This window comes from Camelus bactrianus, chromosome 33 (genome assembly GCF_048773025.1).
Source record: "Camelus bactrianus isolate YW-2024 breed Bactrian camel chromosome 33, ASM4877302v1, whole genome shotgun sequence".
In the NCBI taxonomy this organism is placed as follows: domain Eukaryota; kingdom Metazoa; phylum Chordata; class Mammalia; order Artiodactyla; family Camelidae; genus Camelus; species Camelus bactrianus.
The window spans coordinates 18,330,396-18,346,629 of record NC_133571.1 but is presented as its reverse complement, the minus strand read 5'-3'; the positions used below and the strand labels follow the sequence as shown (position 1 = coordinate 18,346,629).

The window sequence follows — 16,234 nt, the reverse complement described above, 5'->3', positions numbered from 1 at the left end:
TGGGAATTAGGATTATGGACCTCCCTGGAGCAGGGGGCGTGATTCTGCCCCCCATCAAAGGACTGCCGCCTTGCACCCTCCCTCTCCCATCCTCCCTGCACCCCACGCCTCTGTAGACGAGGTCGGCCCCTTGAGCTGCAGTACCTGTCTAGTCCTCGGAGTGCCCACTTGACACCCATGGTGTTTCGTTTCCTTCCCCCGACTTCAGTCTTAGTGGCCGCCACCGCAGAGAGCTAAGATCTACCAAGACTGCTTCCCCTTCCTCCCCCCCCCACTAGCCCAGCCTCCCAGTGGATCTCTAAAGTAGAAATGCAAAGAGTTACTGCTTTTTAATTACAAGGGCTGTTGTAACATCTATAAGGAAGAACACTTTAAGCTTAATTGAGACCAAATGTGAAGTTAAATTAAATGAATAACTAATTAACATAATGCTCCTGCATTAGCCCCGAGTGAGTGCCGAGGCCCAGAGAGGGGGCAGGTCCTGGGCCTCTGGGGACAGTCAGTGCCCAGAACTGCGGTGCGGCAGGGACCCTGGGCCTGGGAGACAAGTGTGCAAGGACAAGTCTCAGGGTGGGGGCCCCAAACTCTACCTCCAGCCCCAGCCCTCATGTCCGAGGCCGCCCCGAGCCCCCACAAGCCCTGTGCATCTCCGCAGCACCACACGGATCCGTTTTCCGGTCCCTGTGCCTAACGTACTGGGGGCTTGACACGTGTTCATTTTAACACCCTCCCCGTTCCTTGTTGTCCCCTCACTACCTCATCAAACTAATGGCCCAAGTCCTGCTCCTTCTTCCTTATGGATGGTCACATGTTCCTCCCACTGCCCCTGGCGTGACCCCCCTGCCAGCCCCGACCCTAAGGGCTGGACGTCGAGGTGGGTCAACGTGAGTCACCTCCCCGAGGGCTTTCTCCTGTAGTGTTTCAGCACTCCCATGGTCCTGTCTCAGCCCCTGACTAGACAAGCCCCTGAGGGCAAGGGTGCCTCTAGCCCTGAGCCGTCTCCCGTCAGAGGGCGCCTCTGAGGTCGGCAACTTTAGTACCATTTTCTAATGAGGAAAAGGCTCAAAGCGACTGGGGAGTGGTGAGGAGGGGGAAGCGGGGACCGCCAGAGTGAGCGCCCAGGGAGGTGCAACACTCCACTCGCCTCCACCCTGCTGGGGGAAGCGGCCCAGTGAGGGAACCTCGCCTCCCTGCCACACCTCCTACCTGCTACCCTCCTCAATCCCCCCTCCAACCACTCCCCATACACGGCTGAAAGCAGAAAGGCAGCCCTGGCCATGCGGGCGCTACCGTGGGATGATGGTGCCATCTGGTGGCTCTCCTGAGTGTTGCTGTCAGGTAAACATGGTGTTGAAAGAAGCGTCCGTGAACATGAAGACCTGGCCCTCCGGCTACAGCTCCACCATGGGACCTGAGGACTTGGACGGCCTGCCTGGCTTCTGCTTTCAAAGCCAGAATGCGTCTCAGGCAGACTGAGACATCCTATCTGTCACCACTGGCGTGTGTACGACTTGTTTCAACATGCAGGGATTTGTATCCAGTGAATGCACTGGTCCCCACAGGCTGGCCCTGAGGGCCATCAGTGTGGTCACGACCACCTACTCTGCACCCACCAACTGCAGGCAGCCCCAGCACACTGCCCTGTGGTCCTGGGTCACCACTCCCAGAGCTCCCACGAGCCCTGACAAGGATGGGCACAGGCGCTGTGGGTGCTGATGGGCAGCTTCAGAGGGCAGACAGAAACGCCAAGAGCCAGCCTGGCAAACCCAGGGATTTCACGGGGCAGAATAAGCACGTCGGGAACACGGGGAAGAAGAGGCCGGCTGCAGAGAGCCACAAACCACGCACAGAACAGCCGCCTGGATGCAGCCAGCAGCCCCTCCCCCCTTGCTAGTCTTGTCACCCTAGCGCCTGTGCTCAGGGTCGGTCTTCTTGCGCTGGTGCACAGTGAGCACTCAATAACCACTGGCATTTCGTTATCAAAATATTTAATGCATATATTGGTATTTTCAGTCATGCCCACCCCACCCCAAACCATTCCCCACAGCACTGCCCTGATGTGCCACCGTCCCTGGGGACACAGAGGACTGGGACTCGAGCAAGGCAGGGGGCGCTCACTCTCAGGGGCGGCCCAGGTCCGAGCCCGGGAGTGATGACTCCTCGCCTCTCCCTAGTCCTGGCCCCGGAGGATACAGCAATAATGCTCTAATCAAAACGGATCAAGAGTTAGAAACAGGATCAAACGGAGGGTAGGAGAGGTGCCACAGGGGGGAGCTACCTGGAGAAAACCAGCTTGTGGACAAAGGGACAAAGAGGGGCCGGGTGGCTTGAAAATACCCACTTAGAGGGACAGGCTGATTACAGAGGTTCAAGTTTAACGTGAGAAGGAGACACTTTTTCCAGGCCTTGGCTCCACTGAAACTCTGCCTTCTGTGTTGGAGTCTAAAGCAGCAGGAGTTTGAGCATATCCTTCTTGTACCAAACGGAGACCACACTCAGCCCCGATCCCCAACCCTTCTGCCCACAACCTCCAGAGCTCACACCTGTACTGCTGTCAGCGTAACTGAGGCCGTCTTGGGCCCTCACAGTCTCTCCTCTTCTTTTGCTGACTCCACCCAGGACTGTGCTGTGTGGTGAATCACTCCTCTGTCATCAAGGGCCTTGTAGTTAATAGATACTATTTAATAACCATTAGGACCAGGTAGCCTCTATGCTCTGTTAGTCTCCAAACAATGATGAAAACCTTCCCTGACGTATTCCCGGCACCCACACGACTAGTTATCCATTCATCATCTTAACTTAGGAATGCCTGTCCTCCTTCCAAGCTCCTGCCCCGACCTAGGTTAACTACAAAATCGTCCCAACGGCCCCTCCGCGGTGCAGAGCGCAGCTGCGAATGCTTCCAGAGTGTATCTACCTGAGTCGACCCCGATCCCACCCCATGAGTAAGTGACCCCGCGATAAACTGATCCACTGGTCTCGTGGAGCTGCCGGCCTAGTGTTTGGTCTCAAGATGCCTTCCCAGTTCAGTGGGCACTTTCCTTCCATCCTGCAGCAAGGCCCCTGGGTCTTCCGTGTCCTCAAGCTTGGCAGTCCCCTTCCTGTGGAGTCTCCTGGCCCGTCAGAGCCCGTGGGCTGGGCCAGCTGCTGTCGGGTCAAGAGGCTTTGCCTCAGCCATCTGTGGGGGAGCACTCTGGGGCCCGGCGGGGGCCCTCCACGCTTCTGTCCTGATCGGGGCCTCACATTTCTCTATACCTGCGTGAGGAGAGAGGCCACGGAAGAGAAAGTGAGACACGGATTCACAAGCTCCTGCCCCAGTGGAGGGGACAGGGAGGGCCAGTTCCTAGGGCCCCATCATAACTGCCTCTCATCCCCATTCACTATAATTCGTGCTCCCTGTCACCTCTTTGGCAGGGAGCACCAAGCCAGAATGATGCTAAAAAACTTTACAACATTTGTACCACGTTTGACAGTTTGCAAAACAGTATGACATCCCATCTTGTCGCTGCCTGAGGTCTACCCTGTTGGGTGTTTAGAAATAAGCACCCCCATTTTACACACAAGGACGCGGACGTACAGAGAAGCTGTGCAAGGTCTTACAGATGTGAGTGAGCAGAGAAGTCAGGATTGTCCAGCATTTCTGGTTCCAAGCCCCATGCTCCCTCTGCCCCAGCAAGCAACTCTGCTCCGCACACACAGGCCTTCCTCAGAGAGAAGGACCAGCCTAGGATGGCAGCCGTGCAGAGAAAAGCAAGCCCCACATGCTTGGGCTCAAATTTAGACTCTGCTGGGACTAGCTGAAGGCCTGAGGTATATTCCGTGAGTTCTGAGCCTCCGTCCTCTCATCTCTGAGTGAGAGCACCTACCTCGCAGGGCTGCTGAGAGGTAAGCGGGTACATCTAACGTCCGGCTCGGCTCACGCACAGCGTGCAAGCTGACCGCACGCTCATTCTTTTCCCTTTCTGCTTCGCTTCCTCCCCTCCCTAGGTCCCCTCGGGCCAGGCCCGGGGAAGGCAGGGGGAAGGAGCACCCCGGCTCCCCCTCCGAGGCAGGGCAGGACAGATACTCCCTTAATGCCTCCTGCTCTCCAACCCTCACCCCCAACCAGGATGACACCTTCCTTAAAGGAGGTGCTTCTCTAAGTACAGTGCTGGTTACCGTGACCCCAGTGGGCTCTTCCTCATTTACCATTCAGACCAGGTCCACTGCTCTGGTAGCTTCTCATTAGCAAGAGCTTCCTAAGGAAAGCCAGAAAGGTCACGAGAGAACATTGCCAACCACAGCGCCAGCCGCGAGGCGTGCCTCCGCCACGCGCCTATCTGGGTGGCCTCCACACCCGCCACCACGGGCAACAGGCAGAGAGCGCAGCAAGCCAGCTTTGGGTTTTGTTCCAGAGGCTTCGCCGGGTAGTTGCATTTTCTGCACACCCCAGGCAGAGGGGCCAGATGACCCCGGTTTCTGAACTGCGGGAGGCACAGACAGCTCAGGTCGGAGTTCAGAGGGAAAACGGTTTCCCTGGATGCTGCCTCCTCTGTCCTGGGGGTACGTCCAAAGGCCTACCACTCTCCCTAAGGGGAAGAGGCTGCCAGCCTCCACGGCAGCTCAGGCCCCTTAGGAAACACTTCCCAGGCATCGCGGGAAGACGGGTTCAGAGTCTTTGGAACTGGCCCCCAAGGAAAAAGAGAAAGTTGGAAAAATTGCACTGGAGGAGAGAGGCTTTGCATGCAAGTCCCATGCTGACGGCACACTGGTCACAGACTTGAAGAAGATACTCACAAAAGTCATGGGATTTGAGGAAAATACTACCGCGCGTGGGTTAGGGCCACACTAGAGCTATGGAGACACACAGGGACAACAGAGGATAGGTTAGTGGGGCCGGTGGCCGGGGAGGGCGTTCACGGAGCATATTCGGGGTCCAGAGCCACATTCCTGACGCCTGGGCTGGAGCTGGGCTCCGACACGTGCAGAGCCACCGAGCGCTGGTTTTGACGCCCGTGAGAAGGCAGGCTGGGGAGGTGGGGCCCAGCTGTCCCCCCAGACCCCCGGAGGACTCACCCTTTGTCTCTTCTCAGGGATGACCTCCAGGCCAGGATCTCTTTGTACACCAACCGGCAGAGGAGCTGGGGGATCAGCCGCACAGAGGGAAGGGGGGACAACGTCAGCACGGAGCACATGGGCGGTCCCCGGTGCCAGGTGAGCTCACAGTGCCATTAGGGTCACCACGGGAGACAAGGTGGTTTTGAGCACAGGGAGCTGTTCTCATTGCCCCAGAGCCCCAAATAGCCAATGCTGTGGACCTCCAGCTGTCCAGCTCCGCTGGACGGGACCCTGCCCCGTACCCATCTGTGCACCCCAAAACTCTTACCAAGCAGGCCAGGATGTCGGCAGAGATAAGCATGTAGAAGACGTTGTTCCAGCCTGTAGGGGAAATGAGCCCGGCCAGCAGAGGTCCCAGAGCCGCACCTGCATGGAGCACAGCCTCAGAGCAGGCCCTGGCCCGCCCCGCCCACACGAGGGCAGCATCCTGAGAGTTTGCCAAGACAAGGCCCCGGCTCAGCTGCCGAGAGCTAAAAGCGAGGAGTCACAGACCTATGGATCCGGTGCCGTCGATGATGGCCGTGACGGTGGAGAGCGCCTTTGCGTTGCCCTTCAGGCTCTTGTGAGTGCCCTGGGGAGAGACAGCAGAGTGGGGAGGCCCAACCAAGACGCAGCACCAGCAGGACCAGTCCCTGCAGAGGGGCCGGCTCGGGGAGAGGCAGCAACTGAGGCTGGGAGTTGAGAGGAAAGGTGGGGGGTGCCTGATGGCGGATTCTGAAGGGCTTTGAGGATCTTGTCTTTGCGCACGAGGGGAGGGGGGAAGACAGAGGGGATAGACCTAGAGAAAGAGGCCCTGACCAATCCCCTAAGTGATCCCTGGCCTCAGGGAGGTGGCCCCGCTTACCAGGTCAGCTGAGACAGCAGTGGTGATGAGCGCATATGGGCCGTTGACCAGGGCCCCACAGATAATCAGCATTACTGAGGTGGTGAAGAAATGGCCCAGTTAGAGAGGAGAGGCCCCCACCACCCCCAGCCCCAGAGCAGGTGAGTCCCCCAGGCACCAGGCTGAGAGCCTCCACTTCCCTCAGCCTCCCACAAATGCCCCAAGCCAGCTTCGTGGGACCCCAAGGCAGGACCGTCTGCTCACCTATGGAGATGCTAATCCCATTCTGGCCAACGTAGTTGTACAGGAACATCTAAGAGAGAAGAAGGGGACAGGCAGAGTCACACCCTGGCTTCCATGCGGGCCCCTGTGTCAGACTGGAGCCTAGAAGTCGGGGAACCCCAGAGATCCCCTTCCTCCTTTCCCTCCTCATACCCAGACCTCTCAGCCTTCACGAGTCCCAGGGATACAAGGTCTAACACGTGTTAAGCTACTATTTCCCTCGTAAAAGTCTCCTCTCATAGTCAACCTCCATCTCTTATTTGTTCCTTGGTCAAGAAGTTTGCCCCCTCCTTCTCCACCAAGGCCAAATAGCCCCTTTCCAAAATTCTCAGTCTGGATTTCTTTCCTGTGCCAACCTCGGCTCCCCCTCCCACGGGGGTGTGCAAACGCACACAGAGAAGGGCGTGTGCACACGATGCGCAGGTGCGGGCACGGTTCAGCGGCCCGGGCACACGCGCACGTGCACCTGTACCTTGCCCTAGAGGTTATACGCACCATGGGGGCAGCCAAGATCAGCATGACACAGCAGGTGGTGGCCCTGCCGTTGGTGTAGTCAGAGACGAGCCCCGCCAAGATGCCGCCTGGAACACACACGACGCGCACGCTGCCCCAGCGCTCGCTGGGCCTGTGCGCCCACAGCCAGCAGAGCTTCTCCCTCTGCTGCCCTCCCTAGGCCCACGGCTCGTGGGAAGACCACACACACACCAGGACCTTCTTTCCTAGGGCCACCCAGCTGGGCAGGAACCCTTTTTTCTCTGATGCCACCTGCTCAGGTCACGTCCCACTGGACCTGTCCCTTCTTTCTGCACCCCCACAAGAGAAGAGGGGAATGCAGCCTAGAGGCAGAGCAGGGAGGGCACGGCCTCACCTATGATGCCACCAACGTCGAAGAGCGTGGACAGGTCCCCGGCCTCCTTGGCACTAAAGTGAACTGTGGAAAACAAGAACATGTGTTCAGACCTGGGGGCTCAGGGCAGACCTCCTGGAGGGCCACCGCCAGAAGTGTCCCCGCAGAGCACCTGATCCAGAGCACCAGATCAGAGGAAGGAGTGGGGCCCATGGGAAAGTGATTGGCCGAGGTCCCAAGTGAGTCTGCAGCTGTTTGGGATGGGCCCCCAGTCCTGTACTGACTTCTCCCCCTGTCCGATGGCCCTGACCGCCTGGAATAGCCTCTTCTGAAAGCACTAGGATGTGGCCCTGGAGACCACTGTCCCACGGAGGGCACAACTGCTCTCACGGAGCCTCAGCTCATCCAGCACATTCCTGCTCTGCCCCTGACCTAGCGGCAGGTCCCGCCAGGAGTGCTTCACCTCCATTTGAGGTCCCTGCTAATAAAAACAGCCAGGAAGGCTCGCAGGGAAAAGGGGACCTCAGGTCCCAGCCCTTGCCCTAGGATTAGAGAAAAGGATGTCCAGAAGCTTGAATCGTAGCTCAGCCTTCAAGGTTGAGTCATATTTTAAAGTCAGCATCAAGGTCACAGAACAAAGAGTCACGGTGTCCACAGAGTCTCCCTGGTGCTCTAGCCCTGTCTGTGAGGGAGGCCCCTCAGAGAGAGCTGGGGGCAAGTCCCGGCTTAGATTCAGCCCTGACTAATTCCCATGGCATCTTGTTCCGTGCAAGCATACTGTGTGGCAAGGCAGCCCCGTCCCTCCCACAGGGCTTGGAATGAGCAGGGCAGCCCTGGGTGAGAGGTCCTTGGCCCTGGAGGAGCTCCGAGGCCCTGGGGGTGGAACTGCTCCTTGACAGAGTAGCTCCACCTGCGGAAAACCAGAGACCTGAAACCGGTGGACATACACATCTTTTTTCAACCACAAGTGTCCTCTCCTCATCTGTCCATCCTTGGGCAGGGGCAGAGGTAGAGGCAGAGGAGAGCAGGTCCACAAGATGGGCAGCCCAACAGAACTAGGCACAAGGCATCAAGTCCTCAAGGCTCCTGGGAGCCCCTTGGAAGAGGACGACAGTGTTTACCGCAAGACCACATGCGCTGGGGGGAGCTCAGCAGGCCTCTTCCTTGGGCTGGGGGAGGCTCAAGGGACTCCTGGAGGCATTCAAAAGGCAGATTTTCTAGCACCCTCCCATCCCACCCACCTATGAGCCAAGAAGCCTGGGGGTGGGTTTCTTCTACACTTAATGCTGGAGGAGAAGTTAGGGAGGATTACAGTTCCTAACCCCAGCTCAGTGCCAAGGGAGGAAAGGTGGCTGGAATCAGGGGTCTAGGGGGTCGTCTAAGAGGCTTAGCTTCCCATTAAAGAAAAATAAAAATCTCCTTCTGCTTGAGAGGTTCAGCAGAAATCCTGCCTGTTCCTGGAGTCATAAGCATCACATGACAGGTTTCCCCCTCAGAGACCCCTCACCCCTTCCTCCCTGTGACTCACCCACATTGAAGATGTAGAGGGGCAGCCAGTAGAGGAAGGTGTAACTGACCAGCTTGGCAAAGAGCAGACACAAGGAGAACTCGATCACGCCCTGGGGAGCATAACAGAGGACGTGATGGAGAGGGGTGCAAGGCATCCTTGATCTGGTGCAGCCCCACCGGCATCTGAGGGCCCCGCCTGCACTTCCCACCACCCACCACACAAAGCAGCCTCGAGCACACGTCCCGTCTCAGTGATGGCAAGGTGTCTGCGGTTCGAATGTTGTGTCAAGGCGGGCCTCCCACATCCCCCTCCCCAGGGCCGCCCTCCCTAGGGATCACATGGAAAGAAACCCAGAAACTGCAGATCATCTCTTGATATCCAGCAGAAGAATCTAGAAAGCCTCTCTCTTCCTTCCACTCTACAAACTTCTCACCGGGATCCGGAGGGCCCCAAAGAAACTGATGGCAGCAGGCCCAGCACTTGGCTCCTTGGAGCCGCTGCCAGCAGACTCCAGGCTGCTCTCCTTGTTAGCGTGGGGTCTGTTCGCAGGGTCCTCAGGGTTGTCCAGGTTCTCTTCTGGCTCACCCTGAGCAGAGAGAAGCCCTGCTATGGGCACATCCACGTACCAGCTCCCACCAGCTGGAGGGACAACCCACGTGAGAGGCAGGGGCTCCCAAGCTGGAAGAGGCACATGTCCCCCTCCTGGACTGGATCATCCTCCTGCCAGGCCCAGCAGGCTGTCCGGGAGCCACACAAGGGCCAGCCTTCCGGCCTGCGGAGTGACTGTGCACAGCCCCCTCCTCCAATTCCCCAGGCCCCCGGGGACTGGGAGGGCTGGGGGCCACACTCACGTGGTGCTGAGGAGGGGTGCAGTCCACGTCTTCTGGGTCTGAAAGAAAAACCTTCTAAGCAGCTTCCCAGCAGGCCAGGCCCTCACCTTGCACGGGGTGTAGTCCCCACCCTCCAAGGTAGCGACTTTTCAGCACAAGGAAGCCTGGAACCAGGGCTCAGGAGACCACCTTCCAGGCCTGGGTGTCCTCACAATGACCTGTGTCACGACTGCCCCAGGGACTTCCGCTCTCTGGCTACGAAGTGACCACACTCCCAGCCAAGCTGACTTACTAGGCTGTCAGGGAGCCAGGAAGAGGCGGCAAAGATGGCGAGCATCCTGTGGAGTCCGCCTGTCCCTCCTCACGCTCAGATCAGCCAGGTTTGCCATCCTTACTACAGACTCTCACTGAAACTTTCAACAGCCCAAGGAAGTAGGCGTTGATACTCTTATTTTACAAGTGAGAAAACTGAGCCTCAGAGAGGTCGCCTGTCCCACACATCAGTTCTTCCAACTCCTTGATCAGTAATCTCCCCTCTGCACCAGCTGCCTTCTCCCAGGACCTCGATTCTGGGCCCCAGGGGGAGGGGAGGGTCCACTCACACTCAACGAGGAAGAAGAAGGTGACAAGGCCCATGATGGCGATGACGATGCCTGGCACCACGAAGGACAGCCCCCACTGCCCATCCACCCAGACGCCGGCGACCAGGGAGCCCAGGATGTTGCCCACGGACGTGTGGGAATTCCAGATGCCCATGATGAGCCCCCGCCTGGAGGGAGCGCGCCGGGAGGGGCAGGGAAGGAGGGAGAGAAGAGCGGGAACAGTAAGAAGAGGAGCACAGGGTTCATCCCAGCTGTCCTGGTCAAGTGCAAGAAGTTGACTGCCTGCAGCCTCCAGGCCCCAGGACGCCAGCCAGGGAGCAGGGGGTGGGCTCTCTGGTGTCAAGTGAGTGGCAGCAAAGCCTGGGGGTTGATTCTGCCCCCAGGGGACACTGGCAGTGCCTAGAGATTTCTGATTGTCCCAGCCCAGGTGTGCTAGTGGCATCGAGAGCATGGAGGCCACTAAACATCCTACAATGTGTAGAATGGCCTCCAGAACAAAGAGTTATCCATCCCCAAATGTCAACAGGACCAAGATGGAGAAACCCTGCCCCAAAGAAACATTTTTTGCACAGAAGCCAGTTCAAGAAAAAACATACATGCATATACAGTTTTATAGGCTTTGTTTTCTGTCTTCATGCAAAATGGAAATTCATCTGTTATGAGGAAAAATCACAACTAAGGTTGCAGGTTTGAAGGATTAAAACCTTACCAATGAGAAAATCAGTACTGCTTTTAGTAACTAAAACATCTGTATCTTGGCCTATGAAACTCAGCAAGATGGAGGCCTGTTTCTCATCTTTCACTTTGAAATTATGCTGGGACCACATGGGCCCCCTCACCGGCCCAGGCCCCCTCGGGCATCGCCCACCCCACCTCCGTCGTCACACTCACTTCCCCTTCCCGAACCAGTTGCCAACACAGGTCACCACGGAGGGCCAGCCCGTCGTCTGGACAAGGCCGTTGCAGATCTGCAAGGAGGGAGGAGGGCGGCGGGGCAGGCCCGGCTGAGCGGCTCAGCGTCTGGGAGGGGGTCCCTCCACCGCCCATGCTACAGCCCTCCCTCCCTCCTGTGCGTGCACACACCACCTAACCCACGCGCTGACTTCTCCTGTGGCCCGAGTTCCCCACTGCAGAGACCAGGCCTCACGGGCATCTCAAGGGACCTGAGGACAGTGCTCAGTGCGGACTCACTGAGCGAATAAGGCTGACCTGGGATGTGGGAAGTAGGACCCAGCTTGTGTAATAAAGGGGCACTGGGCTGGGAAGGGAGCCCACGGGGCCCACCTCTGCCATCAGCCAGGGGCAGCTGGGGAGGACCAGAAGCCTCAAGGACGCTTTCTGTGCCCAGGCCTGAGTGCCAGACTGAGGCGTGTACCTGGATGAGCACGAAGTACCAGAGCACGTGGATGTTCCAGAAATACCCCAGGCCAAAGAGCGAGGTAAAAAGGCCACTGAGCAGCATTCCGGCCGAAAGGTAGTAACGGAGGGGGAGCCGCTCCCCAAAAATGCCACTGCAGAAGAGTTGGATTTGAGGTTAATCTCCACCACCTGCGCCCCTTGACTTTCTACCTACTATTTCTCCCCTCCCCCCCGCCCAAAGCCACCGAAACGACTCTTCCAAGGTGACCACCAATGACCCCTGTGTTGCCACGTGCCAGGGACACCCCCAGTCCTCCATTCCCAGGTCCTTTGCTTTATCTGATGCTGCTGACTTTGAATGTTCTCTCTGGGGCCCCACTGATGTCACTGCTGCCCCCTCGCTCCCCTTGGCAGACCACTCCTTCTCATGCATTTTCTTTCGCATCCCTTTTATGGTTTAAACCACCACCTATATGTTTCAACAGCCCCAACTGCGTATCTTCAGCCTGAACTTTCCCCTAGAGCTTCAGGATCATACCCAGATGACTTCTGGACGTCTTGACTTAGATGCCCCACAAAACTGCCACTCAGCACCTTGTCCTGCTTCCCTCACTGGACTGGGTGGCACCACCATGCCTGGCCACTCAAACCAGAAACGACGGAGCTCTCTCAGTGTCCTGCCCCAGCCCTCACATCAGTCTCCAAGCCCCACCACTGCACCTCTCACTTCTCCAGCGTGTCATTTCTGCTCCCCTCTAGTACCACAGTTCTAACTCAAGCTCTCCTCGAAGCTCAGCTGGGCTACAATCGCATCCATTCCTTGGTATGACCTGAAGTTTCGTCTTGCCCTCCTTCAAGTCTACCTTCTGTCACCCTCAGTGATCTGTCTGAATGTAATCTGAACTTGGCACCTTCAGTGGCTCTCCTGTGCCCACGGCCTGGTCCACAATGACCTCACTCTTCAGCCCCATCTCCTGCCACCACTTCCTTCAAATTTTCACTCTGTGGACCCACCCCACCCCCCAGATCACGCTGCTTCACCCGTGCTATCCCTTCCGCCGAGCCGTTCTCCATCGCCGAGCTCAACTCCTGTCATCTCCTCCGAGAAGCCTTCCTGAGCCCCACTTCTATAATCCCAGCTTGGACTAAGCGACTCCCTCTGAGCCCCCAGGGTGCCCCATCACCAGCTCTGTCACAGAGACACCGCACTGTTTTATAACTGGCTGCTGGGGTACCGGTCACTCCATTAGGCTGTGAGCTCTTTGGAGGTGGTACCCTGCCTTAGTCATCTTTGGTTCCTGGGAACAAACCATGGTTGCTATGTAAAAGCCATGTTGGGATTTTTCTGGCATCCAGGGCTATTCTTCAAGGACCCTGGCCCAGGACAAACCATATTCCAGCCACAGCACTGCCATCTGACTGAATAAACTCAAAAGGAGATCCAGGAAAGCATTTCCAGGAAATAAAGCTACTAAAAGTGAGAGTTGGCCAGGTGAAGGAGCAGGCTCGGCGGCCATGGAAGCACGGACGGTGATGGGTGATGCTGTGTGGAAGGGTCTTGTCTCATTTCCACCTGGGGGAGCCATCACCTTTTTCCCTTTGACCCCGCTGCCCCCAGGTTGGTCAAGGGGAGATGGCAGATCCGAACCATCCTGCTGTGGGACGGTCACAGGCTCGGCCTCCCTCTCACCTGATGAACATGCCGATGGCATAGGCCACGAGAAAGGCGTTGTCCACGGCCCCCAGTAACTCCTTGTAGTTGCTCTGATCTGAAAGCCGATGGGAGAGACAAAAAGCTGGCTGCTTGGATGCCCCTGCAAGAAGCCCCTCTGGCCCCAGACAGCCCTTTCCTGGGGAGGGGAGGGGGGTTTGGGGAAGAGCAACTTGCCCTGTTCTTACCAAACGGGGCCCAGTTGCACCACGTGGTGTCGTTGAGACTGTGGCTCTCGTTGACGGGCTCGATTATCCCTGAGCAGTTTTGGTGCAGACGGCTCTGGGGAGGCAGCGCATGCACAGGTCGGGGGTCATCTTGTGGCCCCTCAGCCCACTCAGCCCAGAAAGGAGCAAGCAACCTTTCCAACCACACCAGCCCTGCCGCCCAGCCTCCTGGACTCTATGCTCCTTCCTCTGGCACCTCCCCTGGCTCCAGGGACAAGTGGCCACAGCAGCCTTGGTGAGGGGGCAAGGGGAGTCTACGAGCAGAACCCGCGGAGCGCAGGGTGCCCGCTCTCTGGGTGCACCCACAGCCCCTGGCACCGCTGTCTTGGTGAATAACCCAAAGGGAGCCGCTGGGGAAACTCCTGGGAAAAAGAGCTGCTGAAAGCGGGAGTCGGCCAGGGGGAGGAGCAGGCTCGGTGACCAAGGCAGGGGATACGGCGGTTACGGGCCGAGCTCCAGACCATCCTACTGAAGGGTATTTCTGCAGGGCTCGCATCTCCTGCATTCTTCCTCACTGCCAGGCCAGCCTCACCTTGACAACACTGATGGGCTTCCGGGACATGTGATAAGTGGTGTAGATGAGGAAGGTCATCAGCAGGATGAAGCCTCGGAACCTGCAGGAAAAGGTGGGCATCTGGGTTGGCAAGAGGCTCGGCCCCACCGTCTCCGCTGCATGCAGGACGCATCCCACCTGTGCCTCCTCTGGCAGCCTCAGGGTCTCAGCACCGCCGCTCTCGACCTTCGGGCTCCCCTCCAGACACAAGTTCCTTGGGGCAGAGGCCAAGGGGAGGGTAGGAACAGACGCACAGAGGCCAGGGTGCTCGGGAGGCCTATCTCCCTGGTCCCGACTCCTGGGACCTGACAGCGCCGGCCCAGCACGAGCTCCCTGGACGACACCAGAGCACCTCCCCCTGCTCCCCATCACCTTGGCTTCTCTTCAGCCTCACTAGGGTCAGGGTGCCTCTATGTGTGTGAGAGAGAGAGAGAGAGATGGGGGCAGGGAGAGAGAACCATATTTAAAATGCCAGAAAAGGCAAAAGCGGGTAGGAGGCTGATGCGGGAGGGGCGTCTATCTTTAAAGTGAGGACAAGGCTCCATCTAAGCCCAGAACACAGCAGACAGCACTGGCTGCAGCCCAGTCAGAGCAGAGCCCAAAACAGATGGAGACGTGGCAGCAGACGGAAAGCTGGTGGCAAACCCAGGTCTTCTTCCTGGTCCCAGGCTAGTCCATGTGACTGGACAGAAGGGTCATTCTTTCCACCCGTGGCTCATACATCACATGTGCCCTCTCCCAGCCACCCCCCTCTCATCCCCTGCCCTGGTCTGGGGTGGAAAGAACAGTTCAGCCACGCACCATCAGAGTTTCCCCTGCATGCCCCATGCCTCCCTTCTCCTGAGGGTCCGGGGCAGGGCCTCCAAGGCCTCCTGAGTCATCGTCTGCTTCCCCAGCGTGGCGTCAGCTGAGCCCAGTCAGCAGCCCAAACCCAGGAAGTACATGGAAAATAGACCTCAGAATGGACTGCCAGCCCCACAGGAAGCCCAGAGCCTGGTTTATTAAAGAGCTTATGGAGAAGTTGGGGACGCAGGCGAGGATGGGCCCTGAAGCCCTTTCTCTCCCTGGGCTGCATGAACCGAAGGGCCAGAACCCTTGGAGGCTGAGTCTGCCCTCTCCAGGGATCTGCCTCCAAACCCCCAAATCATCTCCCCCAAGCACATCATGAAGGCTACTGCTTGTGCAATAAAGGGGCCTTCAGCAGCATCTGGATTCAGGTTGGGCCACCAGCCCCTCCTCACTTCAGCCCTGGGCTCATTCTCCATCTTCAACCTCCCCACTGCCCCACAGCTTATCTTCTGAAGACCAGGAGGGTGCACACGCCACCTCCATCACCAGGCTGAACGGTTTGCAGTGGCTCTTTATTCCATCGAGAACAAAGCTCCGACTCTTTAGTCTGGATGTCACGCTCCTTTCCAGCCCTGCCTCTCTGGCTCCCAGTTCCTGAGGGTGCACGAGGGGGTCACCAGTGGTCCCCCAGGGATACTGGGGTTAGTCCAAGGGGCTGTCACAGTGACCCACACGGACAAGCTTGGTGGAAGCAATGTTTTCCTACTGGCAAATGGCTCATGAGTCCCTGTTTAGGGACTTCTAGAATCTGGGGAGGTTCTCTGAGAGAATTTGGAGAGGGACTTCTTCAAAGAGCAATGGATGGGAGAAAACCACAGCCTTGCAGGTAACATTCACCCGGAGCCCTGCCTGGGGAGCTGCCTGGTCTGGAAAAAAGCTGAAAGCTTTGAGGGATGCCTCTAATTTACTGTGTGACCAAATGCAAGTTCCTAAACCTTTTTTGCTTCTGGCTTCCTCATCAGTTGCACGTAGATGACAGCACCAACCACATCCTCAGAAGCAGGTGAACACGATGCTACTCTCAGCCTGGTCCCTAGGTCTCTGTTGCATCACCTTCAAGACCCCCAGGACTCAGCTGAGCCTATCTTGGCTGCCACATGGATGCAGCCACTGACTCTGGTGACAAATCAGATCTCTGGGTCTCAAAGACTCCCAAGGCCCTGGAGCTGACCGATCGCCCTTGATGAGCCTGGCAGTGAGGTCCAAGCTGCAACTCAGCCACACCGAGCCCTCTCAGGAGCTGGCCGGAGCCAAGGAAGGGTCAAAAGACACAGCCTGGCTGCCCCGCCTCCCTCCTCCCACCATACTGCTAAACCCCGAGTGCCAGCACCTGCCCACCCAGGAGACAGCTCAGATCACCCTCCCTTGACTTCCGCCAGCCCAGCTGTTCTCCCTTCTCCTCCTTCACCTGGTGTCCTCTTCTTCCAGAACTCAGGTGGGAGAAGCTGTGAGAGCAGCAGACACGTGCCCACATCTGACATCGTGCTTCTCTGGCAGAACAAGACTGCCCTCCCGCCCACATCCTATACACGCCAGGCACGGTG

General features: G+C 57.8%; 1 protein-coding gene across 6 annotated transcripts in view; it reads right to left on the bottom strand.

Moving 5' to 3' along the window:
* Nucleotides 1-1,953: 1,953 nt before the first annotated feature.
* SLC37A2 (solute carrier family 37 member 2) overlaps nt 1,954-16,234 on the bottom strand; it is a 28,794-nt gene continuing 14,513 nt past the window's right edge. For 3 of the 6 annotated variants that reach the window (XM_074357092.1, XM_074357091.1, XM_074357090.1), the window contains 17 exons: nt 13,821-13,902; nt 13,250-13,343; nt 13,041-13,119; nt 11,367-11,502; nt 10,883-10,959; nt 9,992-10,158; nt 9,411-9,448; nt 8,993-9,145; nt 8,578-8,668; nt 7,071-7,133; nt 6,698-6,783; nt 6,185-6,233; nt 5,942-6,015; nt 5,590-5,668; nt 5,366-5,463; nt 5,056-5,120; nt 1,954-4,833 (listed from right to left, as the gene is read on the bottom strand). In XM_074357092.1, coding sequence (XP_074213193.1) covers nt 4,803-4,833; nt 5,056-5,120; nt 5,366-5,463; nt 5,590-5,668; nt 5,942-6,015; nt 6,185-6,233; nt 6,698-6,783; nt 7,071-7,133; nt 8,578-8,668; nt 8,993-9,145; nt 9,411-9,448; nt 9,992-10,158; nt 10,883-10,959; nt 11,367-11,502; nt 13,041-13,119; nt 13,250-13,343; nt 13,821-13,880 — 1,440 coding nt within the window. In that variant the 5' untranslated portion in view covers nt 13,881-13,902 and the 3' untranslated portion in view covers nt 1,954-4,802. Of the gene's footprint in view, nt 4,834-5,055; nt 5,121-5,365; nt 5,464-5,589; nt 5,669-5,941; nt 6,016-6,184; nt 6,234-6,697; nt 6,784-7,070; nt 7,134-8,577; nt 8,669-8,992; nt 9,146-9,410; nt 9,449-9,991; nt 10,159-10,882; nt 10,960-11,366; nt 11,503-13,040; nt 13,120-13,249; nt 13,344-13,820; nt 13,903-13,979; nt 16,223-16,234 lie in introns of those variants that run through there. The other 3 variants (XM_074357089.1, XM_045521678.2, XM_010961643.3) reach the window with 3 other exon arrangements.